Source organism: Fundulus heteroclitus, chromosome 2 (assembly GCF_011125445.2).
Source record: "Fundulus heteroclitus isolate FHET01 chromosome 2, MU-UCD_Fhet_4.1, whole genome shotgun sequence".
NCBI lineage: Eukaryota > Metazoa > Chordata > Actinopteri > Cyprinodontiformes > Fundulidae > Fundulus > Fundulus heteroclitus.
This window is the reverse complement of record NC_046362.1, coordinates 2,748,135-2,776,133: the sequence shown is the minus strand read 5'-3', so window position 1 is coordinate 2,776,133 and position 27,999 is coordinate 2,748,135. Positions and strand designations below refer to the sequence as shown.

The 27,999-nt window shown below is 41.4% G+C and overlaps 1 protein-coding gene across 1 annotated transcript; it reads left to right on the top strand.

Annotated features, from left to right (window-relative positions):
* Window positions 1-3: 3 nt before the first annotated feature.
* LOC105927057 (GRAM domain-containing protein 4) lies at window positions 4-27,939 on the top strand. The gene is made up of 19 exons (XM_012863651.3): window positions 4-239; window positions 6,024-6,255; window positions 6,352-6,457; window positions 10,086-10,206; window positions 10,282-10,349; window positions 10,460-10,592; window positions 10,676-10,701; window positions 10,988-11,079; window positions 13,858-13,949; window positions 16,457-16,505; window positions 16,637-16,708; window positions 20,093-20,136; window positions 20,238-20,347; window positions 21,008-21,162; window positions 23,784-23,931; window positions 24,080-24,173; window positions 24,370-24,460; window positions 25,136-25,204; window positions 26,748-27,939. The coding sequence occupies exons 2-19, from the start codon at window positions 6,070-6,072 to the stop codon at window positions 26,853-26,855; spliced, it is 1,764 nt and encodes a 587-aa protein (XP_012719105.2). The 5' UTR covers window positions 4-239; window positions 6,024-6,069; the 3' UTR covers window positions 26,856-27,939.
* Window positions 27,940-27,999: the final 60 nt, after the last annotated feature.

Sequence of the window (27,999 nt, the reverse complement as noted above, 5' to 3'; positions counted from 1 at the left end):
CCCACAGCACTGATTATTGTGTCAGGTGGAGGGAGCGCAGCTCGGCTCTATTCACAAACACCCACGTTTGGATTTTTTTTTAATTCCCCCCTCGGGGCAGAGAACAGCTCCAGGTCCGAAGCGGCGCTCACAGCTGTTGTTTTGGTGCTTGTGTGCCCGAGGAGCGGCTCTGACCTGGTTTCCACTGGGCTTGGAAAGCACAGGGGAGTGGGAAAGTTTATATTATCTTCGGCTCTCCGGTAAGCAATGGAACTGCGCCCTATTCTAACCCTTTTCCACCAACATAATTGTGTTTGCGTCGGTCCCTTTTGGGGTGTGTCCAACCCGCACCCTGCGGCCCGGCTGGCCACCTTTCTGCTCCTTTTTTTGGGCTAGATCGCCTGCAGCTGATTGGCTGTCACTAGGTTACATGGGAGGCGGCCTTCAGGTGACCCAAAGAAAGACAGTAAATCAAAAATGACCTGCTAATATAGTCTGTGTTTTCTTCTAAGAATTTATTTATTTTTGTTCTGTTCCAACTGGTATTTTAGGGCGGATCAAAGCCCCTAAAATGTCTTTAATGTTCAGTCATTGAATATTAATTGAAATAGGCTGTAATGCAAAGTTGTATTTATGGGCAGTTAAACTATGTGAGATTTGAGGATTAAAAAAAAAATGTTTTGGTGATTTATTTAGATGCTAAAAATGGAAAACAAACTTCTGTGCAATGATTATTGTACATGGTTTGGAAATTGTTTATGAAACTGGATTAGCAATTGAAGTAAATCCAAAGCAGAGGTTCAAATTGTTAAAGGGGTGAGCGCACCGAAACCAGAGCAGAAAATGATTAAGCAATAGCTCGCGTGGAAAGTTGTCTTAAACGATAGTTTTGAAATAGTCCTAGTCTTGCGGTAATCAGGGGAGACAATAAATGCGCGCTGGCAGACAAAAGGCAATGTTGGGTTCATAAGAATTGCATTAGTTTTGCACTACATAGGAAAGCCTTAATTTTTTTTGTTTTTATACTCAAAAAAAATAGTTGGGAGTAAAAACTCCTCAGACATATTGAAACTGTGTTTAAAGAATATCTAGGACCCAGTATCGGTTTGAGTCATCATCCATATGTTTTCATGTTTGTCAAATTCTAAGGTGTTCCTTATAGGGCTTGGTGGCTGATAAATCAATTTAATTGATTAATTTGGATTTAAAAATTATTAAGATTACATTTTTGGGGATTTTGTTTTGCCAGTGCACTCATTGGTTTTCCATGAAGAGAATATGATGCAATGCTGAATATATGTTTGGGAAAATTTATCGTCAAAAATCAAAATATTGTAAAAAGGAATTTTTTTCTTTACAATAAGACGAGACACGTTCTTTTCTCTTTCATTTTTTAAGTTAGTTTGATGTTGCACAAATGAAGCCTGTGTAATACCACTAGCAGCAAACATTTAGTTATATTTTCATTTTTTAGAATGGAATGGCCGCCATCTTGTTTCACAAGTGTGTTTCATAGGTTTTAAGCTACACTTTTAATTCAGGTCAACTCCCAGAGAAAATGCTTTAAATAAAAGCATTTTTTGTGTGTTTACTTGTTCTATATAATTTCTTTTTGTGAGATGAAAAAAATCGATAAATCAGATTTGGTATAATCGGAGATTTTATTTTTAAGCCATATTGCCCAGCCATAGTTCCTGATGATAAAAAGTAACACCTTTTGTGACGTTCAAAACCAAATGAAGGTTTCTCAAAGAAGTATCCAGTTGCGGTTTGATCAGTCTAAATATCAGTGCAGTGCAGGCTGATTGCTAAAACTAAACTCGCCCTCTAAGGATAGGAAGCTGAAACACAGATGCTAACTTTAGGGTGCCAGGGGCTGTTTTCTCAGTCTTTTTACTGTTCCTTTCTTCTGAGTAGCCAAAAATGCTGACACACAATTGATTTAAAATAAAGAATAACTTCTTTGATGCTTTTAGCACAAAGAGTTCTTACAGCAACATTACGGAAAGGCCTTTTAATTGAAGCTTTGAAACAATTCATTTGTTATATAATTAAAACATTGATAAAGGGTTTTCACTGAATTCCACTTGAATTAGTATTCCCTATGTAACTCACCGTGATTCCCCTTTATCCTGCTGTAATACAGCTAAAGTTAGAAGAATAAACAAATAACTGAGCTAAAAATGAAACCGTTTTATTTATCAATGACGATTATGTCTGAAAAGAAGAACTCCTCCCAAGTCCCGTGGAGCAGGGTGAACCTGCTGTGTCTGAGATCGAGTCTGGTTCAGTCAGCGATGATGCTGTCGTCTGTGATTCTGGTAACCGGCTTCGAAAAGTGTAAACGGGTCTTCTCCCAGGTATTGCCACACTTTTATTTACCTGACCAGACACAGTAAGGACAGAAGGACGTGGTGCCATGTTGTAATAAATCATAATCACCCTCTAAATGGGTTAATCCATTGACTTCTCTGCTGCTTATCCAGGTCAGACCACAATAACGTGAAGCACTAAATAATGTGATATTACATGATTCATTCTGGCTTTCTCCTCTGTTTAGCTTCCACGCTGCTGAAACCAGGAAAGATGGACTTTGTTTTCTAAGCATAAGAACTTTTGTCTCGCAGGTTCTAACATCCTGACATGTCTCGGAAATGACCTGCGTAACATTTGAGGCTGGTAAAAGCAGCGTTAAAGCGCCTTACAGCCTCATTCAGACGCAGCTGGGCAAGCGATGCCGGTTGCCAAATTTCCCTGAAGTAGGCGAGACATTATGGATCGAGTAACATGCATCCCTAAAGAACTGATTTTTGCAGGTTTTTTTAGAGCCAGGAGTCATTATCTTTCACAGAGGGCTCATACAGCTGAGGCTTTAATTATCATTTAGTGCTTTAACTTTAACAAAGTTTAAATAAGACAAACTGTACAAAACTTTGAAGGGGCTAAAGTTTATTGTTGTGTGCATTGTAAAGGCAAGAGGGTGAGCTGTGTTTGGCCCAGGTCGGAGAGGATCAGCTGTTTCTTCTTTCCAAAGCGTTATTTTAGAGGTCCGGTACTGCATTGGGTTCCTCTGGTAACTTTCTGTGGCATTTGCACACCTGAGCTGAGCTGCGTTACATTTTTAGCCAAAGGGGTACCAGCTCTTAACTGGTTCTGTAAAAGAACCGGCTTTACTGTCGCCTGAGAGCAAAGTTGGAGCCTCATCATTAGGTCATTCTAAAAGTTTCACCCATTAATACTTTGATCTTTCGCTTGTATTTTCTGTGAGTTTTGTTGGGCATCATAGAGACACACAGATTCCTTTTCCGGTATCCCTGCAAACAGCTGCCCTGATATCACTGTCCTGGTCAGCTGATGTCTCATCAGCACCAGCAGCTGGAACACCGGAGTTAAACAGCTTTCACAGCAGGACTTTATGTGCTGAGCCTGGAGATATTAAAATATTGACAGTATTAAAAAATGGAGTGAAAAATATTCAGCTGTAAGACCAATCTCCCTGCTCTGTGAAGCTGATTTGAAAGATAAACTGCAGGAAGATCAGAGACAGACAGTTCAGTTTCAGTTCAGTTTGTAAAGGGCCAATTCACAACACATGCTGAGTTGTGTGTTTGTAAGGAGATCCCCAAAAATACCAGGGGAGACCTCACAGGGCATTAGCCCCCCCCATGTGAAGTCAGGTCTACTTGAAGTATGAGGGGATTCTTAACCTGAGCAGCCATGATGATAAACTATTGAATGAGGTGCTGGCTGCACCGTTACCTGTTAATGCAGTAACATGGATCAGCTGGCTGTCTGTTGACTACCATGGGGGGCAGCAGTCTGGCTGGGAAAATGCTGGCTGCTCTGGAACCACGGTTGCACCTTTTAAACAAACAAACACGCCAGGGAGGAGGAAGTGGTGCGGAACAGAGACTGAGTTACACTCGGCTCAGTAGAAGGTTGTGCTTGTCTGAATGCTGTTGAGTCTTGTTCAGACACTAAGCATTATGTCAGCCAGACCTGTTGGACAGCTCAGTGAACTTTAAAGCTCACCACACCTTCATTCCTCCAGACAGCTGTAAGGCCACCTTCTTCCATCCCGCTACTGTTCTGAAGTTATTTCACGCTTTCCCTGCCCAGTCAACTCAACCCAGTTTGAGCTCAAAGAGCAGATGGCGAAACACTTCCTCCTCCCTGATAAAACATGATAATGATCCCACATCAGGGCGCCTACACTCGCTCTTCCAGTGTGTTTAATGTTTAGTGTGTTGAGATCATGCTTTCCTTTGATAGATTTCTTCAGCAGTTGGATGTAAGAAAAGCCTTAAATGAGGAGTTGAGAGTTCCAGAAGTGAGTCTGTATTTTTTTTTCTTCATTTCTGCCCTGTATCAGCTGCTCAGCTCAGATAGATTCATGAGTTGGATCAGAAACGCTGACTCGAGTCGCGCTTAAATCACAAAATATAAGACTTCAGACGTGACTTAGAGCTGTGCCCTAAAGACGTGAGACTTTGACTCCTGGTCTGAGACTCGGTCCTAGAACCAGTTCTTATCTCATGCAGTGAAGGGAGAAAGGGAGCCGGTATGTGAGCTACAGACGGCAGCTGCTGCGCATGGTTTACTGTGAAAAGATGTGCCTGATTAGCCAGTGGATTATTACGGCATGTTAATGGCTCACAACAATCTGTTCATGTTGGCTGTATCTTCATAATAATGAGCACATGAATGTCTCGTTAAATGAACCCTGCATTAAATGACTGGATCATTTCAGAAGAAAATAAATGTTACTTAGCGCCAGGATTGTCTCACTGTTAAGGTCACCACACCATTATAAGGATACGTTTGGAAACATCAAAATAAAAGCACTTCAGAAATACAACATTAACAGGGTTTTCTGTTATTTTTGAGGGTATAAATACATATTTATTTTTCTAATAGGGTGAATACGGTGTTACATTTTAATACATTTTCCAAAAGCCATGGGTCCAGCGGTCTTCTGGAGAGAGGCTGGTATCTACCATGGACAGTTTGCCATTCCATCACTGGAACAAGTTGTGACATGTTGAGAAGAAAAAAACAACAAAAAAAACTACCCCTCTGCTCCTTCTTAAATAAGTCTGGGCCAATCAAACAGCACTGCCCCTGCACTTAAAGCTGAATGTGTAAATCAATCATATAGCATGAAAAACTGGAATATAATGTAAATTATATACAATTTAAATCTAAGAACTGTGTTGTACTACACACAAGATGCAGAAATTATGTAAACAACTCTGTGGTATGCTGGCAGCAGCTCCACCATCTAAATCACTCTGGAAATCCACAACTCAAGAGGTAGAAACTTAGTTTCTAAATGTCAATTATATTGTATGAAATCAGAAAAGAAATGACGCTGATGTCTGTTTTAACTACTCTGTCCTGATCGTGACCATGGTCAGACTAAAACATTTGCTTCTGTTGGAAAAGGTCCTGACCAGCCATTCTGTTGATTGACATAACGTCGTCTGAATTGCTCATCACTTCACACGTCTGTTGCTGCTGGGGATTCTGCCAGCAGCAACAGCGGTCCATCAGTTAGTGACCTTTACCTGAAGCTCACTTGGGTTCTACAGCAGGACACTGATCCAAAGTACACCAACAAGCGAGTGGCCTAGTTAAAGGCCAGACCTAAATCCAAGTGAGAAGCTGTGGTATGACCTTAACATTCAGTCCATGCTGGAAAATCAAACAGGTAAAGCTCAACTACAGAACAGTGGGCTGAAACTCCTCCATAACGATGTAAATGACTCATTCATCAAATGGTTGAAGGGAGGTGTTGCTGCTAAGGGCGGCCCAACCACTTACTGGGTTCAGTGGACAACTCCATTTTTACATGAGGCCAGTTTTGTTTTGACAGCTTTTTCCCCATCAATACATTAAATTAAAATTTCTTTGATCTGAAACATTTCATTGTGCAAAAACAATCAAAAAAACCCATAAGAGGTGGAAATACTTTTTCATTTTGTCAGTGCTTTGGCACAAAATGTTCCTGTTTCTGAAGCTGTCTCCTTGTTTTGGCTGCTCAGGCATCGGTCATGTTCAGGTAGAGGCCAGGACCTGAGGCCGGCCACCATGCTGAGGCGTCTCGACAGGATCCGGTTCCGGGGACAGAGGCGGGACGAGTTCCTTGACCCGGCCGAGTCGCCCAACACGTCGGACACGGAGTGCAGCGACGATGTTGTGATAAAACCCCGCGCCTCTCTCAGAGAGGTGGAAGAGCTGAGGGAAGCAGAGGGAGAGCTGCAGATTGATGCCCAGGTGCAGGAAGACAGTGTGAAAATCTCTCTGCCATTGATTCAAAGATGATGCAGTCTGGTGTCATGTTGCTTATTCTGTGTGGTTTGTGTGTCCAAGGCTGGTCCTGGATCATTTTCTGCAGGTCTCCAAGAGGAGCCAAAGACTGATTTGAATGAAGTCAAAGGTCTCCTAGAAATCGCTTTGTTAGAAAAACACTACTTACGTGAGTATTCCATGCACTTTGCTGAGACATGCAAAAGTATTCACACCCCCTGAACACTAACCCTCAGTGTGTTTGTGGGAGCTTTTGTGCGACAGAGGGCTTGATCATGTAATTGAGAAAGCAAAAGAGAAAAACTGGTACACCAGACTGGTCCAATATGCTGAAATGTCACTGCAGCAACTCTAAATGGTCACTCACTAGTTAGTACGCCCTCCCCCACCACCCCAACCCCCCCCCCGCCAGATCCTGACCAGGACATCACTGAGGTCCTGGTCAGTCTCAGGAGCAACCTGGTGGCATTGGATGGACCTGAGGCAACCAACAATGTTGAAGCAGCGGACCCTTTTCACATCTGTCACATGAGGTCAGGGTGAACCTGCTCTCATCTGTGAAAAGAACACGCCCTGCCAATTTTTGTGCTCTCTAGCAATGCCAGTTGAGCGCCATTGTGCCGGGCAGTGAGCACAGGACCTATTAGAGGATGTTGTGCCCCCAGTTCATGCTCCCGAAGTCTGTTTCTTGAGTTTGGTCTGAGACATTCATGCCAGTGGCTCACTGGAAGTCACTTTGTAGGGCAAAATAATGGTGTAGCAAATGCATGCCGCACTTTACAGTTTTCAGGTTTCAGTACAGTTTTTTGGTGAACATTTAAAAACTGTTTAATTTTCCTTCGATGTCACAATTATGCAGCACTTAATGCATTATTCTGTTGCATCAAATCTCCACAAAATACATGGAAGTTTTTGGCTGTAACGGAACAAATATGCAAATGTTTTTTGGCTGTTAAAACCTTTGCTAGGCCCTTATTTGCATTGTTCTGACCTTTAGTTTACTTTGATTTAAAATAAGAATCTGCCATTTTGCAATTAGCCGTCAACCAGTTGCTGCGTTTCACTGTTGAATGGCAACACACATGGACAAAAACTCAGTGAAGTCTCTCTATTGAAGCTGTGCAGGAATTGTATTTGCATCAATGCTGCTGCCTCACTGATCACATCACATCACAGAACATCATCCCACAATACAACTGCATGCTGGGTAATCTGTCAATATCGGCCTTCTTTATGTAATGCTACAACAGCTATTTATAGCACTGCAGTCCACACACACACACACACACACACACACACACACACACACACACACACACACACACACACACGATCCAAAAAAAGCATTGATGGGTTCTTCTATAAATTAGGTTGGATTTGGAGATACTTTTTAATCCAGCCTCTCACTTTTTCTTTGCTGCACAGTTCTCTTCTTTGCACTATTTAGTGACAGGACATAATGCACTCAGCTCCAGGGTTTTCTCGGACCACATTGATCTACGGTTTCAATATTAAATAAAACCTATTGTCAAAAGTGTAAATTGAGTTTGATGCTCTTGGTGGATTTCAGAGCAGACACCAGAGTGTTTGTGAAGAATTTGATAAGGAGCTTCATTTTAAAATGATTGACAGAACCAGGCAAGTATGAAATTATCGCAGTCCCTGCAGTTCATTAGATTCCCTGACAAATGAGGGCATCTGTTATCTCCAGTAGTCTTCCCTCTGCTAAAGATCTGTTGCACTTGTCAAAAACAGCTTCAGTAATATGATCAGAAACTCAGCAGTCTCTGCTACAGAGCTTCACAGGCCTCCCACAAGCACATGGAAACGAGTCAGTTGGGATGCTACATGGATCAGGTCTTTTGGTTTGCAATATCAAGCTTGCTGTGGTGTACGCGATGCACCAATGTTTTTATTCACTTTTTATTTTTGTGTTTTATGTTCCTCAGAAGCTAAAATGTACTTGCCTTTCCAAACATTTTGACTTTCCGGAAAAATCAGTTCAGTCTGTTGATCAGGGCCCTCACGTGGATTTGGACAGGCATGGCAAACCAGCTAAATAATGCTAACTGTCTGATGGAATGACGAACATATTTCTTTCATTTTGTCCCTGTGGGTGTTCATGAAACTCTCATTGCGATGTCTACATTTGTACAGCAGAACTTAGATGGTCATTGTAGGGTCTAGGCTGGGTCTTTGTTTGGAATAGTGTAGAAATATAGAAGTATCCTACTACAAAGAGAAAAACGACAACAGAAAGTTAAAGCTGAAATAACAACAAACAATGCACATTGATGAGTTCTCCTGTTTCTCTTCTCTCACTGTTTAAGTTATTTAATGTTTGATAAATAACTCTTGGTCTGTTACGTATTGTCCGGTGAATATCAGCCCAAACAGCTGATATTAGGACGATGGTTTAAACGATGATTCGAGCACTGGCATTCTTTAAACAGCAAACTCTTCACACATATAGAATAAAGGAGAGACATCTTTTCAAAAACAAGAATTTATTAAAAGAAATAAATGAACATCAAGTGAACACCACTATAGAATGCTGTTTATCTGAATTAACACTATATTTCAATCAACAAATCATCTCTACTAGGCTAGTGTAACTTAAATAAACTAAGAAAAATAAGATAAAGGAAACTAAGCAACTATACACACAAAATAAATAAAAGGACAAAATGGTTGAAAACCATCATCATAATGATTCAGGTAATCTTGGTTCTCTGCAAAGCCAAATTAGAGAACCAAAGTTCATCTTAAAGAACATGGAATGAGGGTAAATTAGCTTAACTAATTTAGAACATTTGATGTGTTTCAACCCATCATTCTTAACGCCATTCACAATGCATATCTGAGATATAGAAAACATTGTTTGAAGAAATTACATTTAAAGAATGATTTGCTCAGTAAAAATCAATTACATTTAAGGCACTTGATTTTTATTAATATGATTATTTCTTCAGGAAACGATTAAGGTTTGAACTGGTAATTTAGGATTAACCCACCAAGTTAATAACTATCAACTGGAAATGACATGTCGGGGAACTTCCTGTGGGAAATTTTTTTATTAGCATGAGTTTAATCCTAGCATTACACAAGCACCATTAAATTGACATTAATGTTCCCTATTAGTGCTGTAATAACGCTCATAGCCCTATCGAAACATGGCGGAGCTAAACGAAACAAACAATATAACAAAGTATTTTAGTTAAATATGAGGCGGTCTGTAAATCTTTTTCCAAACTGGGTCATCAGCAGGTCAAGGATCCCAACCGCAGATGTGAATCTACAACAGAGTGGCTGAAAAGGAAAATAATCAGTCTGCTGTATGGTCCATTCAAAGTTTAAGCCTTGACCTGTTCAAAATGCTGTGGATGATGACGATAAACCTCAGAGAAGTCAATACATCTTGTAAACATTCCTCCACAACTTTGCAAGAGACTGATAATGTACAGAACGACTTCTAAGAACTTTAGCTGCTAAAGGTCACACTACAAGGTGTTGGAAAATATGGTCTTTGTTTTTCCCATACAATTTGAGATGACTTATCCTTGTAATTTATTAGCTCCTCAGTCCAGCTGTTCCTCACGGCACATGAAGTGTGCTTATAAAGCCCTACTGGGAGAGATTTCAGGTTTCCCCTCCAATGTTCTTATGCACTTATGTTACCTCATTTTCAGTGCCGTCTCATTAACAATTGCTGTCGCTCATCAGTTGTGAATGTTTGGGGGGAAAAAAGTTTTTTTCTAAAATGGGTCTTCATTTTCATGTTATGACTCTTCTTTCAGAGGAGGAGCTGGATAAACTGAGGGATGAGACCCACATATATTCACTTAAACAGGAACTGGAGAAGGAGCGATGCAGACGCTTCGAGCTGGAACAGAAGGTCAACGATGCCATAAAATCAGGGTGGGTTGTTTAAGGAGTCTCTCTACTCTGATCATTCTGTATCTCTGGACTGACATGATATCTATTTTCTCACAGACTTGAAGATTCACCATCTCAGACACCTAAACCTCCATCCCCTCAACCATCTGTAAGCAGCAATACAGGTTAGAACGCTCACTCCTTGGTCATTTGGTTTGTTATTGTTCATGTCTGGGGGGAAGTAGAAGTCACTGTCGATCTTAAGTCATTTAATCAGACCTTCTTCTTTCCTCAGAAAAACAAAAAGAGACTCTATCCAACAGCTTCCTGAAATGGATTTACGATCGTTTTGGAGGTTATATCGAAGACTTCCACTTCCAACCAGAGGAGGTGACGGTGGAGACGGAGGAGCCACTTAGTGCCAGGAGGTAAGGGGATGTGCTCGGCATGTTATGTCTGAGAAGACCATTCACCATAATGTGGTTGAACATCTGCTGTTGTTGCTCCCCAGGCTCACTGAAAACATGAGACGACTCAGTGAGTATATTTGCCTTGGATCTTATGTGTATTCTTATCTGCAGATCCTTAGGAGTACAGTACTGTATTATTTTTGTAGAGAAAGGATCAATGTTTGCTGATATACAAAGATATAAAACATCAGAGTTCCATTAGTGGATCCCTGTGGAACTCAAGACACAAGACCATTTCTGTGCTTTTGGTCACATGATCCTCCACATGCTTTGCTAAACATAGTAATATTGCCACTAAAAAGCAATAGCAAAGTAAACCAGTGTGTCTGTTCTGTCTGACCTTGCTTTTTCAGAACGCGGTTTCAGGCCGGTGACTAACTTCATGAGGAACCTGTCTGCTTTATCCAGCTGGTACTCTGTGTACACGTCTGCCATTGCCTTCATTGTAAGTCCAAACAGACAAGATCTCAAGTGTTCCCTGTATTTAAAAACTGTATGACTTAGTGTGCATTGATGAAAAGCTGCCAGGAACTGCAAATTCTGGTGTTCTCTGGTAAAAGCCAGCCAAGCTCCACAATGTCAGGCAGTGAGCACAGGGCCCACTAGAGGATGTCGGACCCTCATGTCGCCCTCATGAAGTCTGTTTCTAATAGTTGGTTCAGAGAAATTCACGCCAGTGATCTGATGGAGGTCAGTTGTGCTCTGGCAGAGCACATCCTGTTCCTCCTTACACAAAGGAGCAGTAATGATCCTGCTAATGGGTTAAGGACCTCTGTCCAGCTCTCCTAGAGTAGTTGCCTGTCTCCTGGAATCTTCTCCATGGTCTAGGAGACACAGCAACCCTTCTGGCTATGGCACGTTGTGATGTGCCATCTTGTTGGAGTTGGACTGCCAGTGCAACCTCTGCAGGGTTTAGGTATCACCTCATGGTACCAGTAGTGATTGCAAAAGCAAAATGACTGAAAAGCAGTCAAAAAGCAAAAGGTGGGGAACATGTCTGTGGCCTCCACCTACACAACCATTCCTGTTTCTGGGCTCATCTTATTGTTGCGCCTTTAGGGCACCTGTTGTTAATTTTATTAACACCAGAACAGCCGACACTGATTAACAATCCTCTATACTACTGAACCGATCCAATCAAGATTCCAGAAATTTAAAGGCCAAAACACACCAGATCCGATTTAGCATCCCATCCGACATAAAATCGGGTCATATGATGTCCGTAGCAATTAGAATAAGGTGAAGTAAATGGGGAGGCGCAGACCGCTTGTTATTCCCCACGTCTGCGTGTCAGACTGTTTAATCAAGATAGACCATGGGTCTGTTTTTGTTGGACCTATGTATCAATTAGACAAGAAAGTCATGAGTCAGACAGGTAGTGAGATACAGTGCACAAATAAATCACATTCGCTTAGGGGACATTTTTAAGGTAAGCATTTAATTAACAGTGTACTTCCCCATGGTTGGAGCATAAACGTACTGAAAAAAGTAAAAAGTGAAACGTCGATTTCCTTTGAGCTTGTTCTGGCAGCCACTGCAGCTTCGTGATTACTGCCCCACCGGCTTGTGTTTAGGCTGTTGGAATTTCCAGAAGGTAAGCTACACTTGAGTGAGTGGCAGGGTATAGTTCATATCCAGTTATAAGGCATTCATTTTGGTCCAAATTACAGTATTTTTCAGACTATAAGGCGCATTTAATTTTTTTTTTTTAGAAATTGATGGTGTGCTTTTTACTATGTTTCTGATTAAAGTTGTTCTCAATGACCGATTTTATGTGGTAAAATGCACTCAAAAATATGTTAAACTGTGTAAGTACAACTTTGGCTAGCAACGAAGCTGCTCCGCTAAATGTATATTCAGAGCATTACGGTACACTGTGTCACTACCTGATCGGACCCCTGAGCTGTCTACAAGACTGCCTGACTGTAATGTTGAAACTAGAAATGCATTCACGTAAGGCAGCCCACGCCTGGAGTACATGCTAGCAACAATAAACCAAGTAAGTTGATTCACTATATAAATTAAGTTAATTTTGGCCTTATATTAGAAACAGGGCAGTGTAGTCCAACTACTCTGTCCTCCCGGCAGAGACAGGTAGCTCTCCCTCTCAGGACAGAGCTGTGTTAAGGAGGAAACACACCGGACGCGTTGCAAAGCAGAGCAAAGCAGAATATACGCGTCCTACACTTAGGTTAGCTTTTCATTTTAATCAGTAAATAAATGTACACCAGAAGCATAATGCTACGTGACACCTAAATTAAATTGAAGTTCTTTTTTTTCTTCTTTTTTTTTTCTTCTTTCAGACGCGTATATGCTCCTGTGTGGCAGCGAAGGTCACTTCTGGAAGTATCCCAAAATAGGAAATTAAAGCCCCATTGTTAAATTGTTAGCTTGTAGTTGTGACAAGCTAACAAACTAAAATATGCGATTGCTAATCAGATATGGTCAAGACACGGACTTTTAAGTGATCAAAACATAGGCTATATTACTGACAATTTATTACACATATATTACTGGTAATTTGTCTTTCTTTTATTACTTACCCATGACGAAAGTTCTTCTCTTTGTAGAATCACACAGTGTAGTTTGCAGAGTCTGGTGTAAATTGGCGCTTTTAAAAACATGCCGTAAGCTGCAACGCTGACATTACATGGCCAGTGGATTTCCTCCTTAATGTGACCAGATTTGATTTCTCTAATGAAAACTGGGGATGTCTCTGATTTTGTTAAGCAAAGAATCACTGCCTGGGGATTGGTTTGTTTTGTGTGAACTGCAGCACCGACGGGGGGTGGTGAAGGTGCATTTGGCAAAACTCTACTACGTCGGGACATCGGCAGGACAGCTGTCTTGTTGTGCTAAACGTTTTTACTCTATCATGATACACTGATATCGGGGAAATTTCCGGGGAGAGCTTTTGCTGGGGACATGTTATCCAAAATGGGGTCTGTCTTCACTTGGGAAGAATATGTAATGCGCCTTATAATATGGTGTGCCTTATAGTCTGAAAAATAAGGTAAATTGACATCCAATTATATCGTCAGATCCAACGATGTACAGTAGAACTCCACCCTAATTATATTACAGCTCATTTTAATTCAGTCCATCATATAATACCATTTGGTGAACAGTGATAGAGAAAATAAAGACAGATGTTCCTGATGGTTAGCTTCCTAGTGCTTCTAAGACGGTGACTGACAGACATATTTGCTGTGTGTGTTGACAGGTGTACATGTATGCAGCGTGGCATGGCTGGGCCATCCCCATGTTCCTGTTCCTTGCAATTCTCCGCCTTTCGTTAAATTATCTCATTTCCAGGTGAGTTCCCCGTCACATCCAACCAATGGCTGACCCGGACAAAAACAACTGTGTGTTAAACTGCCTACCAGGCTCTTAATCAGAACAGAGCCTTTACGTCAGTGGTTGCAAAACATGTCAAAGTCCTGGTAAAAGGTTTTAGTAGTAAACTTGCAGTGGCTCTTTTTTTTTATCTTTTGACTTTAACCACTCAAAGTTAGAAAGAGTGCTTCTATAAGTACACACAGATGTTATACCTTCCCTAACTCTGAAGTATTTGTTAAAGATCTTACTCCGGTATATTTTCCACAAAAAATTAGATTCAAAACAAAATTGCAATGTTGCGGTGAGCCAGCATTCTTCAGGCTACATTAGAACGCATGCACGGCAGGGACAGATCAGGCCAGAACACCTGCACAGGTAACCTTTGCCTGTCAATACAATTCATAGATCAAAATAACAGTTTAAAGTTAAACATTAACCACTTTACAAAGACTACTTCCTTGATTGCTTCATTTACATTTATGTAGATATAGATGAGATAGGGATGGAGTTACTGGAATAAAGGAACATTTAAGTAGCCCTGACATTTATGGAATGGGTCTGTATATCATCAATAGTATATTTAATGGTAATCATTGGACTATAGGCTTTGTTACATTAGCTCCTGACCTGCTAATGCAGATTCAGCCTCAGCTGGAATATTGAAGTTAAATCTGTTATTAATGAATTAAGGGAAACTCTGTACCATTACATCAAAAAAGCACTTTGTAATTTCACTTACAATTGATTTTTTTAAGGTTTTAAACTCATCAGATATTAACCAGCCTAACAGATGATAACGCTCGATAAAGCTGCTAATGCCTAATAAATCAATGAACAGATTTCACTTTATTCCATCGTTATAAATTTCCATTATAAAGACAGCATTTTTGGGGGGAAAAAACAGATATCTAGCACTTCATTATGTTGAATTTAAATGCCTGTCACTGTTCTTTCTGGAAAAAAAGGGAGCTACTCCTTCTGGGTCAGGGCTCTATCTGCCTCTCTTGATGTGCTGCTTAGAAGTGATGGGAGGAGGGGGTGGGACAGGATGAAGGGTAGACAGATGGATTGGAGCTTCGCCTGTTGTAATGTGGGAATTGCTCTGCTGTGTCGTGGTAAAGTAGAAACTGATCCAAAAAAGGTGTCTGTCTACGTTCTGATTCTCACCTGTAAACCTGAGAGAAGAATCATGAATAAAAGAGCGAGTTTCTTGGTGGAATAGCTGGGCTCAGCTTTGGAGACAAAGGGAGGAGCTCCATCATCCTGGGGGAGCTTAGAGTAGAGCTGCTGCTGCTCCTCTGCATCGAAAAGAATCTGTTGAGATGGTTTGGATATCTGATGATGTTGTCTACTTTCATTTGGAAGTTATCCAGGCATGTTGCACTGGGAGCAGACCAAGGGGCAGACCTAGATGCTGCTGGAGAAGCTGTATATCCCTTACAGAAAATGGAATCACTCAGGATGAGTCTGATAGCTCTGCTGGGCTGAGGGATTTCTGGTTTTCCCTTTTAGCCACCTTACCCCATGACCCAACCTCGGATGATTTGAAGGCGATGGATAATTACACTGGTTTTCACTTTGAGCAGTTAAATTAGATGAAGAAATCTGCTAATCCAGTAACGCAAAGGAAAAATCTCTATCAGGAGTTTATCTTGAATTCTCCTATTTTTAAGTACTCTCCATAATGATTAGAACATTTGCAGCAGCCACCCCTCTCCAGGAAAACTACGTTTATTATTGGCTCAAAGGACTACAGTGGAGAATATGTTTTTTCATGAAGAGGCAGTCGGAAGTTGTGGAGGAGGAACTTCATGGCCGGTTATGAGGAGGCGGGCAAGTTGGCTGAGTGCGAACCCAAGAAATGCATTGAACTGATCTGCAGAACACGACTTGACCACTACTTTTTCCTGCTAGCATCTGTGCCCTGGGTGGCAGTATAGAGCATTTACACCTGCAAGTGCCCACACAACATGTAAACCCACAAGTAAGAAACTGCTGCATTGTGGTTTCGCTGGAATACAGGTAAAATTTGATCCAATAATGAAAGTAATGAAGACTGCCATCACCTGACAGCCTTTACAGTTGGTTACCATGGATACGAATACTAAAAAGACCCTTAGAAATGGCTTTGTAACCCTTTCCTCACTAACTGATGTCAAGGACTTTTGCTTCATGTTCTATTAAAGAGATGTCCTGATTCTACAGACAGTAACTGGGGTCTGTTGCTGCCAGTGAAGTGTGGTTAATCACAATAATTCATAATTTAACAAAGAGGGTGATTATATATTTCTGGTAGGAAGCTGGGTTTAAGAGGGTTTTTTTCCTTTTCAAAAATTAAATCATTTGAAAACTGCTTTTTCTATCAACTCAAGTTATCTTTGCCTAAGATTAACAATAGTTCATTATTTGAAAAGTGTAAATCTGACCATGGAACAATGTTTGAAGTGAACTTTTTTTTATCTGCTTTCTTGTGATTCCTTCAGAGGCTGGAGGATCCAGTGGAGCATCGTACCTGAAGTCTCTGAGCCATTGGTGAGGCATCCGCCTCGCTTCTTTTCCCCCACAGCTTCAAAAGCTTGCTATATAATGACTGATCAGAAGCTGTTGGTTAAATTTTAATTGTTGAGGATGGTACATTGCTTACAGCTCTCTTCATTTTCAAGGAACCTCCAAAAGAAGACTTGACTGTATCGGAAAAGTTCCAGCTGGTTCTGGATGTTGCTCAGAGAGCTCAGGTGAGAGAAAATGCACTAACATATGCTATAATACCAAACCTCTTGTTAAAAGATATTCTTTTGCAAGGGTTTGTTCTACTGATACCAATTTTGGACAATTCTAATTTCTCTTTAAGAAGCAATAAGCGATATTTCACCACTAGGTGGCATTTGATCACTCTCTGTAGACCAAAACAAGATGCGTGACAAGCCATGCCTCTCTACCTCCACTATAGCTGGCACCCAGCCCCTACTTTCCCTTCTCACGCATCGCCTCCTATGCACATATTTGTAAAGGAAGCCCCCTCCCCTGGGCTGCCAGCTTACCGTGGTGAAGGGGTTTGAGTGTCCCAATGACCCTAGGAGCTATGCTGTCAGGGGCTTTAAGCCAGGTGGCCGGGCTTTTACCCATGGAGCCCGGCCTGGCTCAGCCCGAAGAGGTGACATGGGTCCCCCTTCCAATGAGCTCACCACCTATTGGAGGGGCCAAAGGGGTCGGGTGCATAGTGCAATAGGTGGCAGTAGAGGTGGGGGGGACCTTGGCGTTCCGATCCTCGGCTGCAGAAGCTGGCTCCCAATCCTCGGCTGCAGAAGTTGGCTCTTGGGACGTGGAATGTCACTTCTCTGGTGGGGAAGGAGCCTGAGCTAGTGCGCGAGGTTGAGAGGTTCCGACTTGAGATAGTCGTACTCCCCTCGAAGCATGGCTCTGGCTCTGGAACCAGTCTCCTTGAGAGGGGTTGGACATTCTTCCACTCTGGAGTTGCCCCTGGTGAGAGGCACCGAGCTGGAGTGGGCACACTTGTTTCCCCTCATCTCGGTGCCTGCACGTTGGGGTTCACCCCGGTGAACGAGAGGGTGGCCTCCCTCCGCATTCGTGTGGGGTGAAGGGTTCTGACTGTTGTTTGTGCTTATGCGCCAAACAGCAGTTCAGATTACCCACCCTTTTTGGAGTCCTTGGAGGGGGTACTGGAGAGTGCCCCTTCTGGGGACTCCCTCGTTTTGCTGGGGGACTTCAACACTCACCTGGGCAATGAAAGTGGGACCTGGAGGGGTGTGGTTGGGAGGAATGGCTCACCCGATCTGAACTCGAGTGATGTTCTGTTGGTGGACTTCTGTGCTCGTCATGGATTGTCCATCACAAACACCATGTTCAAGCATAAGCATAGGCCGTAGTTCAATGATCGACTTTGTTGTCGTTTCATCTGACCTGCGGCCACATGTCTTGGACACTGACCACTACCTGGTGGTGAGCTCCGATGGTGGAGGAGGAACCTGATGAGACCTGGCAGGCCAGACGTATTGTGACGTATTGTGAGGGTGGACCAGAATCTGCTTCCACAATGGAAGATGTGTTGGTGGGATTAAGGAGGTCTTCGAAGTATTCCGCCCACCGATGCACGACGTCCCGAGTCGAGGTCAGCAGCACACCACCCCCACTATAAACAGTGTTGGTACTGCACTGCTTCCCCCTCCTGAGACGCCGGATAGTGGACCAGAATCGAAGCAGTGCAGTACCAACACTGTTTACAGTGGGGGTGGTGTGCTGCTGACCTCGACTCGGGACGTCGTGCATCGGTGGGCGGAATACTTCGAAGACCTCCTTAATCCCACCAACACATCTTCCATTGTGGAAGCAGACCCTGAGGACTCTGGGTCGGGTTCTCCCATCTCTGGTGCTGAGGTCACCGAGGTTGTTAAAAAGCTCCTCGGTGGCAAGGCCCCGGGGGTGGATGAGATTCGCCCTGAGTACCTTAAGGCTTTCGATGTTGTGAGACTGTGTTGGTTAACGCGGCTCTGCAGCATTGCGTGGACATCGGGGGCAGTTCCTCTGGATTGGCAGACTGGGGTGGTGGTCCCCCTATTTAAAAAGGGGGACCGGAGGGTGTGTTCCAACTACAGAGGAATCACACTCTTAAGCCTTCCTGGTAAGGTCTATTCCGGGTTCTGGAAAGGAGGGTCCGTCGAATCTTGGATTCAGGAAGAGCAGTGTGGTTTTTGTCCTGGCCGTGGAACACTGCATCAGCTCTACACCCTCAGCAGGATCCTGGAGGGGGCATGGGAGTTTGTCCAACCAGTCTACATGTGTTTTGTGGATCTGGAGAAGTCTGTTTATATCTGCTCACCATGCCCATTGTGGGACTAAATTTAGGCTCAAAAAGGATCAATACGCTATCAGGATGGACGCTTGGTGTATATAAACTTATTTTATCATGATCAAACGGTTTTTGGTATTTTTCTTTTCTTATATAATGTGGCTATATACCTTTGAATTAGGAGCTGCAGTCTCTGTGTGTATTCCCAAAACAATCTATGCTTCCTCTTATTTCATTTTGAAAACCTCACTGGTACCAAAATAACTCAGCAGCTCACTCAGCAGCAAGCAACCTGGAGCTGCTTATGCATAGTGTGCTCACTGATCAGAAAAAGATCAGAGATTCACAAAGATTTCTCTCAGAAAGCTTCTATCTTGGCCTAAAAAATACTACCTAGGGGTTTTAGCTTCAGTGGTTCAGACAGATGCTGAGAGCGACTCTGAGTAAGGAAATGACAAAGATTTTTATCTTAGCGTCACACATAACAACGGTGTCAACCACACCTCTTCACTGCCTTTCAAGAGCCGTGATTGGTTGATAGTACAAAAGATAAGAACATAAATGTCCTCCTAGTGATGGAAGGAGAGAAATTAACCGACTAGAGTGGATTAAGAAATATGACAAAATGATGGAATTTACCAAAGTTAAATAATTGTCACACAGCATCAAAATGTTTGAACGCACCTTATTAACATCCTTGTCATTATTTTTATTTCCTTATATTTAAATAAGCCAAACTGGCCCTTTTACTGTTTTATCTATTTGTTATTAATGCACACATTTACCTGTCAGAATTTTACTGCGATTGCCTGATTATTCTATATTTTTTCCTATGATTTGTTTATCCTCAATGAAATTACGTTACTAGAGCCTCACCTTTGACCTGTTGGGGTGCTGAATCTAATTAATTCCTCTTATGGGGATGATAAAGACGATCTTATCTAGATATTAATTAATGAATGATTTTATAGAAGTTCATGTACTCATTACCTCCACTATTTAGGTGGATCAGCCACTTTATTCACTTTTGAAGCTCTCTTAAGGACTAAGACGCTTTATGAATAACTTTTCTTACTTAGGTAAAATCCTTAGAAAATCTTAGAATTTGGAAATTCTAAGATTTGTCCTAAAATGATGTCACTAAGATCTGCTTTTAGTCGTAGGATACTGTGCGAATACGGGCGCCAATTTTTTTGAGTTTTTAACTGACTTAAGCCGATCAAGCTGAAAGCTATCGGATTACAGTCAAGAGCAAAATGCCCAGTGCATTTGATCTGTTACAGTAACTGATGTCTTCCTAATATCCACCCAGAATCTTTTTGGAAAGATGGCCAACATCCTTGAGAAGATCAAAAAGTGAGTTTGTCTGCACACACAATGTTTAAGATCAGGCTGAAGTAATGATCAGTGAGCAGACTTGTGTAATACAGTGTGTGTGTGTTTCTGTGTGTCCATAGTCTGTTCATGTGGGTCAAGCCAGAGTTGACTCAGAAGCTCTACGTTGGACTGTGGGTGGCCTTCATCTCCTCCTGCCTGTTGCCTTACCAGCTGCTGGGCTTCTTTATGGGTAAATTGTCAGATACACTCAGTCACAAGTTAGGAACATCTCCATCTAGGACTTGTACATGACAGTAAGCATCTCTGCAGACCTCATACGTCCTGCACACAGAGAGTTTAGACTTTTCCTTCAGGTCGGCACTACAGAGCACGATTAAGAAAAAACAGCCGCCACAGAGGCACTTACTTCCCTCAGGCTGTATCTCTGATTAACACTTTTGACAGTATGTTTACATATTTCAAAAGAAATATTTCAATTTGTCTTTTTTGTTTTAATTGTGCCTAAAATGTCTTAATTGAGAAGAGAGTGGAACCAAAGTCAAATTCCTTGTTTACATGCACAAACTTTGCACTTCTGAGTTGGATTCAGGTTCTTCATAAAAGAAAAAAGGAGTCAACTGATCATAGGATGCCTTTAGATCTTTTACAATTAACAATTGTTCAAATTTAACTCAGGTTCACACACATTCATAATGCACAATTTGCATCTAAAATATTACAATATATAAGTGCATGTTCTTCAAAAAGCAGTTTTAGAAATAAAACATGTTTTTCTGCAGTACACTGGACTTATTGTCACATTTACCAAGCCTGATTTATGTCACGCTTTACCTACCGGGAAATGTTTTGTACTGCAGCTTATATGTATTTTGAACCTTCTGCTCCGCAGGAGTTTATGCGGGTATCAAGTTCTTCATCATCGACTTCATCTTCAAAAGTTGCCCCAAGCTGCGGCAGCGCTTTGACACACCCTACATCATCTGGACCAATTTACCCACCGACCTGCAGCTGAAGGAGCGCAGCAACACCACACTGAGCAGACGGGTCAGTCGGCAATCTGAGATTAATTCACTCATGCGCCTCCCAGGCTGCATCACTGGGTCTGCTGTGAGGTGCAGCCTTGTAAGGTTCAGGTGGAAATCACATCACAGGAGGAAAGAATTGCACATTGGGGTTTTCCTGTCGTCTCTGCTGCATGGGAGGCCAGCATAGACTGAACAGCTGCTTTCACCTCTCAGTTTGTCTTTATTCTTCTCTCTCAGCTGTCTGAGTGTGAACAGGTAGGATCTGCTGTGTGTTGTGTGCAGTCATTTGGTAGAGGTCAGCGTGTCCTGTAGATACACATGTAGAATGATCGACAGCAGATGATCTTCTGGAGTCCTCAGTGATAGTCTTTGTCCATTGAAGCTTTAGAGACGAGGAGTTTGAGCCGTAGATGGGCCTTGCAGAAGTACCTAATCACCTTGACCCACATTACAGCCATAATTAACTAATCAAACAAAATTGATACATGGCTTTGAGAAGGTTTTGCAAGTAATAATAAAAAAAAAAATCATTGGTAAACATTTCTGTTCAGCTTCCTGAGTCAACACTTTCTGGAACCACCGTTATCTGCAGTTACTGCTGCATTTTTAGGTTGGTCTCTACCAGCTTTCTACATCCAGAAACTAAAATGGTAACTGGGCTGGACTCATATGTCACTTTTCTAGTGACACTGATCACTCAAACTGCTTTACACAATAGCCATGCTCACCCAACTGCACTAACGTCAGCGGCCACATTCATACACCCATACGTGGATTAGTGGGCACATAAGGGGCACATTGATACGTGACTGGGGGAAGCTGGAATCAAACCCACAGTCTTCTGATTCTCAAAACAGCTACTCAACCCACAAAGCCAGAGTTTCTCCGTCCATCCATTCCATGGCCTGTGGCAAACAGGTCATCTTCAGGCTTTTATTCTTGCCAGTCTTCCATAAAGGCCAGATTTGTGGAGTGCATGACTAATAGCTATTCTCAGGACAGATTATTCCCCCTGAGCTGCAGATCTCTCCAGCTTCAGCAGAGTTACCATGGACCTCTTGTTGTTTCTCTGTTTAAAACTTTTCTTGCCTAGCCTCTCAGTCCACCTATACTTGTTAGGTCTGCAGGTGGTCCATCCTGTTTCCATGCCGAGATGAAGGATGTAGCAGAGCTCCGGGAGATGCTCAAAAATTAGGATATTGTTTTAGAACCTACATTAGATTCTATCTAGAGGCATATAGTGAGAGGTGTTGAAGAAGTTTTTTATTTTTGTAAAAGAAAACAAAAACTTTAAATAGTTATTAAAGATTTTCCTAAGGTTCCCCATATATTTATTTATATTCCACTTCTGTACTACTTTGACATAAAATCCCTATATAAGCCATTAACATTTATTGCTGTAATGTGGCAAAATTTGAGATTTAAGGGGGTTGAATACTTTTGCAAGGCGCTGTGTCTCCTTACTGAGTAGTTTTGTAGTGAACTGGAAGTGATAGTGATTCCTCAAAGCACTATAGTTTTATTCACCCACTCATTCATACAGTTGCACACAGAACGGTTGGCAACTTGGGGTTAAGTGCCTTGCCTTGGGGCACATCTTCTTCTGACAGCGGTAAGCTGAAATCAAACCCACAACCTTTCGCTTGCCAGGCGGCTAACCACTGAGCCAGGTGCTTAGACTGTAGCATTGTCTCCCATGCCTTGGGTTTTTCTTTTAACAGGTACATTTCCACCAATGTTAGCTTATCTAAAGTTCCAGATAGCAGCGTCTAAGCTAAACCCTTTGCCCTTTCAAATCAAACCAGCCATAAATATTATCTTTGAAACGTTTTTCATGGAAGAGGGCTAGCAAGGTAGCTTAGTATTTAGCTGACTAACTTAGAGCAAGCCATTCTTTTTTTTTCTTTAAATATAACAAATACCAGCCGCTTTAAAACGACCAAATCTCATAACTTTATGCTAACATACTGCAGGAAGTTTGCTAACTGTTCCTTATTGCTGTTTCTTGAGTCAACATGTTTGGACTGGTAACTTACACTTTCTACCCTGGACACGAAAGAGTTCTACCATTCCGTTTTTTTTTTTTTTTTTTTTTTTTTTACACAATAGAAACGCCAATAATGCCATTTTGTTTAAAACCAATATACCAAAGAAACTAATTATATAAGGAGTGATTGTTCTGAGCTATAGGCCTCCATTTTAATTCCACAAATTACAGAAAAGAACTTAGAATGTACACTACCGGTCAAAAGTTTGGACTCACCTTCTCTTTTAATGGTTTGTCTTTATTTTTATTACCATCTCTGGGAACCCTTTCAAAACAGTATAGAAAACCATTTCAGAAGCCAAGAGTGACCAAAGCAGTAATTAAAACAAGGGAGGGGATTTATAAAAAGCTAAACTATGAAAGATATTTAGAGTTATTTCAAAATGTTGTTTGATACATAATTATACACACCTTTGAGTCTTCACTATGTATCTGCAATGTAGAAAGTTATAAAAATAAGGAAAAGCCATTGAATGACAAAGGTGAGTGCCAAGCTTTGACTGGTGGTATATAACTCACACCCTGCTGAAGGGGAATTCAGAACATCTGCTAATTCAGTCCCTGCCACGCCCCTCCTTCATCCGTCTGTTTAGGTTACAACAGCGGGGGGCCGAGGGAGCGTTTCTACTGCTGCTCCACTGGGTAGCAGCCGAGAAGAGGATGGAGGGCGATACTACACCACAAAGAGAGGAGCTTTTCATGAGGTCTTTAATCTTCCAGAGACTGAGCGCCCTCTGCCAGGTGAGTCCAGGAGCTGCTGCAGGAGGGATGGCATTGTTCAAAAACATTCTTTTATTGAACTCTCATTGTTCAGCACTAAGCTTATTAGCACAGCAGATGATGTTAAATGTGTTTTGAGAAGGTTTGCGTTTGCTGCTTCATTTGTCAGTGTGTGAGAACGGCTGGCGCTGCTGCCTGATCAATAGAGACAGGAAGACTCCAACAGACTACATCCGTAACGGAGTCCTTTATGTCACAGAGAAGTAAGCCCCTCTCTTTCCCTCTGAGTCACTCTGACATGCAGTATGTCTCACTGCTTTACTGTCATCATTCACAAAGATGCTTTCTCACTTTTGTACATGCAAACAACAAGAAATCTGATAATCTGACCTAAAGATTTGACAGATTTAGTCGGGTTTCTGTAAAAAGAGCTTAATTAGTGTCCTTTTGAATTTACAGCTACCTGTGTTTTGAGAGTTCCAGCTCAAGGTCTGGATCCTCAAAGAGGAACAAAGTCATCAAACTGACCGAAATCACTGAAATCATGAAAGTAGGTGTTTGTGGAAGATATGCTGCTGTTGATAATTGTTGCTTCTTTTGTTCCCTGTAAGTCCTTTCTAGGGAGTTTTCATGTGCTTTTTGTGCTGCAGCTTTATATGATCTTTGAACAAATATTACGTTATTGAAAAATAACCAAATCACAAACAACATACATACAACTAAATCTTAATACGCATTTTATTTGTCACAACAGGCAATTAAGATGACAATAAATTGTCCCTGGATAAAGAGCTTAACAATTTCAACAATTAAAAAAAGAAATTGGTGCATCTGATGCTTAATTTAAACATTTTGGAAGGGCCACAGATGGTAGAAGGGTTGTACACGAAACCATTACATGTTACTGCATCCAATTCTAGGAGTAGCTGCACCACCCCCAGCCTCTGCTGTGGCCATGACCCCGTCTATACTTTTATTTAAAAAATGTAATTGACGAGGTTGTTGAAAAGCATGTGTTCTTGTTAAAATCCAGTTTTTATCACAAACATTACATTTTGGTTCACACAACCCAGTCCAGATGTTATGTTGTCTGAGGTAGAAATAATACATTTAGAGTAAAGCAAACAATGAAAGTCATTGGATATATCTGTCTATACATCTATCTAGCTAACGATAGACAGAACACAGTGAGTTGGTGATTTACTTTTTACTCTTTCCCACACAGTACAAGGTATTGTCAGTGTTGCCGGGTTCGGGGATGGGGATCTCCATAGCAACGCCTACCACAGTAAAGGTAAGAGGGCATTTTTGGAAATGTTTTCAGTCCAGACTGATTGTCCTGCTAGTTTATACAGTTGCTAAAGTGACTGGTATGTAAGGTGGGTAACATCTAAAAACATGAGAATTTTTATGCACATTTAAAAAGGAAGATTTGAATACTTTATGAATCAAAAGTCTTTGTTGTCATTATGTAACCAAAATGAAACTTTGGTGAGACACAGGCTCAGAATTCACATGTAACACACAGACGCAGATCCAGACATAACGTTCAAGTTGAATACTCTGACAACACTTCCTGAGAAGCTAAAAAGTGTGCAAATGGTGCCTAGCATCTGATGAGATTTAAACGTTCAAGTCAACAAAGACAGATAGCAGCCACTTTACAGAACAAAAAAAAAGGATAAAAAGTACTGTCCTTTTAATTTTTTTTGAACGCAACCAGAATACAGACAGGCAAAATGACATTGGTCATTTTTGTAAATTTGGGTATTGGTACATTTTTGGTTTATCGCCCCGGCCTACTTGAAGCTACAGCAAAAATTTTGCTCATTTTGGTGAAAAGTTGGCATGTTGGTTTGGCAAACACCTGAACCAATCACTTGGTGTCACTGAAAGCTTTAATAATTGTAGCTGGCATTGTCTCAGAGTCTGATGGTCCAGACCTGGGACTGAATAACACAATAATACTGATAGGCTGTCAAATACTGACAGTTGAAGTTGTCTTGGACAAAACAATAAGACTCGCTGCATGTTTGGATAATTCCACAGCCTAAGATTGCAGCAAGCAGGACTGTATTCTTAGTCGGAGTGGCCAAAAAGAAATTTCACCATGGTGACAATAAAGAATCTTTCTTTTTTTATTGGCACTCTTTTCTAAAGGACAGGTTGGTGGAGTGCAAAACTACTAGTTGTTGTTCCTGCAGATTCTCCCACCTGAGCTGTAGATCTCTGCAGCTCCTTCAGTGTTACCACGGGCGTCTTGACTGCTTTTCTGAATAATCCCCTCATGCCCCATGATGCCTCATGTTCAGCTGATGAATTGAACTGAACCCTGGGAGATGATTGGCACATTGTTATAGAACCTAACCCAGCTTCAAACCTCATGATGCCGGTTGTTCTCTGAAGAACCTCTGAGACCAGAACATCTGCTTTTATACTTTGACTGCATAATTGACTAATTAGGTGAACTGATGTCGTTCGAGATATCAGCGTAAAGGGGGCAGAATACAGATGTGTATCCCACTGTTTATTTTTTTTAATCTTGAATTGTTCCAACCTTCCACTTCACAACGATGCCCTGCTTTGTGTTGGTCTGTCACAGAATATTTCAAAAAAATACACAGAGGTTTGTGGTTCTAAATGATTGGAGGGAGTCTGGATGTTTTCCATTTTTGTATGTATCTCTTTGTGGTCTCAGATTATTTTACTTTCTTTGGAGAAAAGCTATGAAAATAAATCCATTATGTAAGATTTTCACAACATATAAAGCTAAAGAGAATATTGAGAATAATTCTTTAGAGTATTCTGATGCTGCTGTGTTGCTCGTTTCTTTGCAGCCAATGGTGTTTGGTGCCATGATGCACAGAGACGAGGCATTTGATGCCATCTTCTCCCAGCACACAAAGATGGTTGAAAAGGCCAGAGCCAGAAATCCAGAGACGTAGGTGCTATCCGAGACCACCTTCGGCACACCGCTGGGAGTCCGGTGTCCTGTGTCCCGTCCGTGCTACGTTCAAAGTAGTTTATGAAACTGTGGAGCATCAGCCTGTAAGTTCACCGCTGTTGGAGGCGTGTCTACGGGGAGCAGACGTTTTCTGTTCAGTCTGGCTCAGCGGAGCCTCAACTTTGGTTTGCATACTTCACATGCAATGTGACTCTGTAGCTGAGGAAGTATGTGCTGATATTACAGCAGGTGTTTTTAAATTCAGTTTTACAATCTCCTTCACACGATGGCAGCCTTAATGCAAGCCCTGGAACAGGTCTCTCCTTCAGCAGTGACTTTTTCAAACACTTGCTGTCCTTTTGATTAAACTGCTGGGCTGTTTCTGGTGGAAATGTAAATAATTGACATTTGGGTGTTTTTTTTCAGCTGTTTTTTTTTTTTTTTTAAACTGTATGTTATTAGCCAGCCAGTTTGAACTATTAGGGGTTCACAGATTTTATTTTATTTTTAGCTATTGTGCTCGGTCATTTGCATCTTAGGAGCTAGTTGAGCTGCTAATAGGCTACCAACATAACACCACAATGTTTCTAGAACACAGTTTTTGTTTCATCTTCAAAGTTTATAAGAAACGTTTGTAAAAGGAATCCCATAACATTCAGTTCTCTGATGGCTCATTTGAGAGCTCATTTATTCTTGCTTTTCTGTCATAGCCTCCTGCAAAATCGACTCCATTGACCAGAAAAGAGCCTCAATAATTGTGACCCTATAAGGGCTTGGTTGGGTGTTCTGTTTACAGAGCTGCACAATATACAGGGAGTAAAATAAGTATTGAACATGTTGGCATTTTTCTCAGTTAATGTTTCTAATATTTTTGTTGATATGACATTTAGACCAAATTTAATTTAATTCAGTTTATTCATAGAGAACCAATCACAACAAATATTGTCTCAAAGAATTTGCTAGAAAATGTCAATTCAATCCAATCATACAGAATGCTTCCAATTGATTCCAGTAATTAAAACAATGCAGTCAAGTTCATTTTACGATATACAATATTTATCTCGATATGTTTTTGTTTTCCTAAAGTAATTATAAAAATGCATCTCTGAATCAAAGCTTTAGCTCAAATGTCTCACATGCTCTTT

Coding starts and splice junctions, on each gene's coding strand:
- LOC105927057 (XM_012863651.3), top strand. CDS start 6,070: ATGCTGAGGCGTCTCGACAGGATCCGGTTCCGGGGACAGAGGCGGGAC. Junction 16,506..16,636: donor CTGAAGTCTCTGAGCCATTG/GTGAGGCATCCG, acceptor TTCATTTTCAAG/GAACCTCCAAAAGAAGACTT. Junction 25,205..26,747: donor CAACGCCTACCACAGTAAAG/GTAAGAGGGCAT, acceptor GTTTCTTTGCAG/CCAATGGTGTTTGGTGCCAT.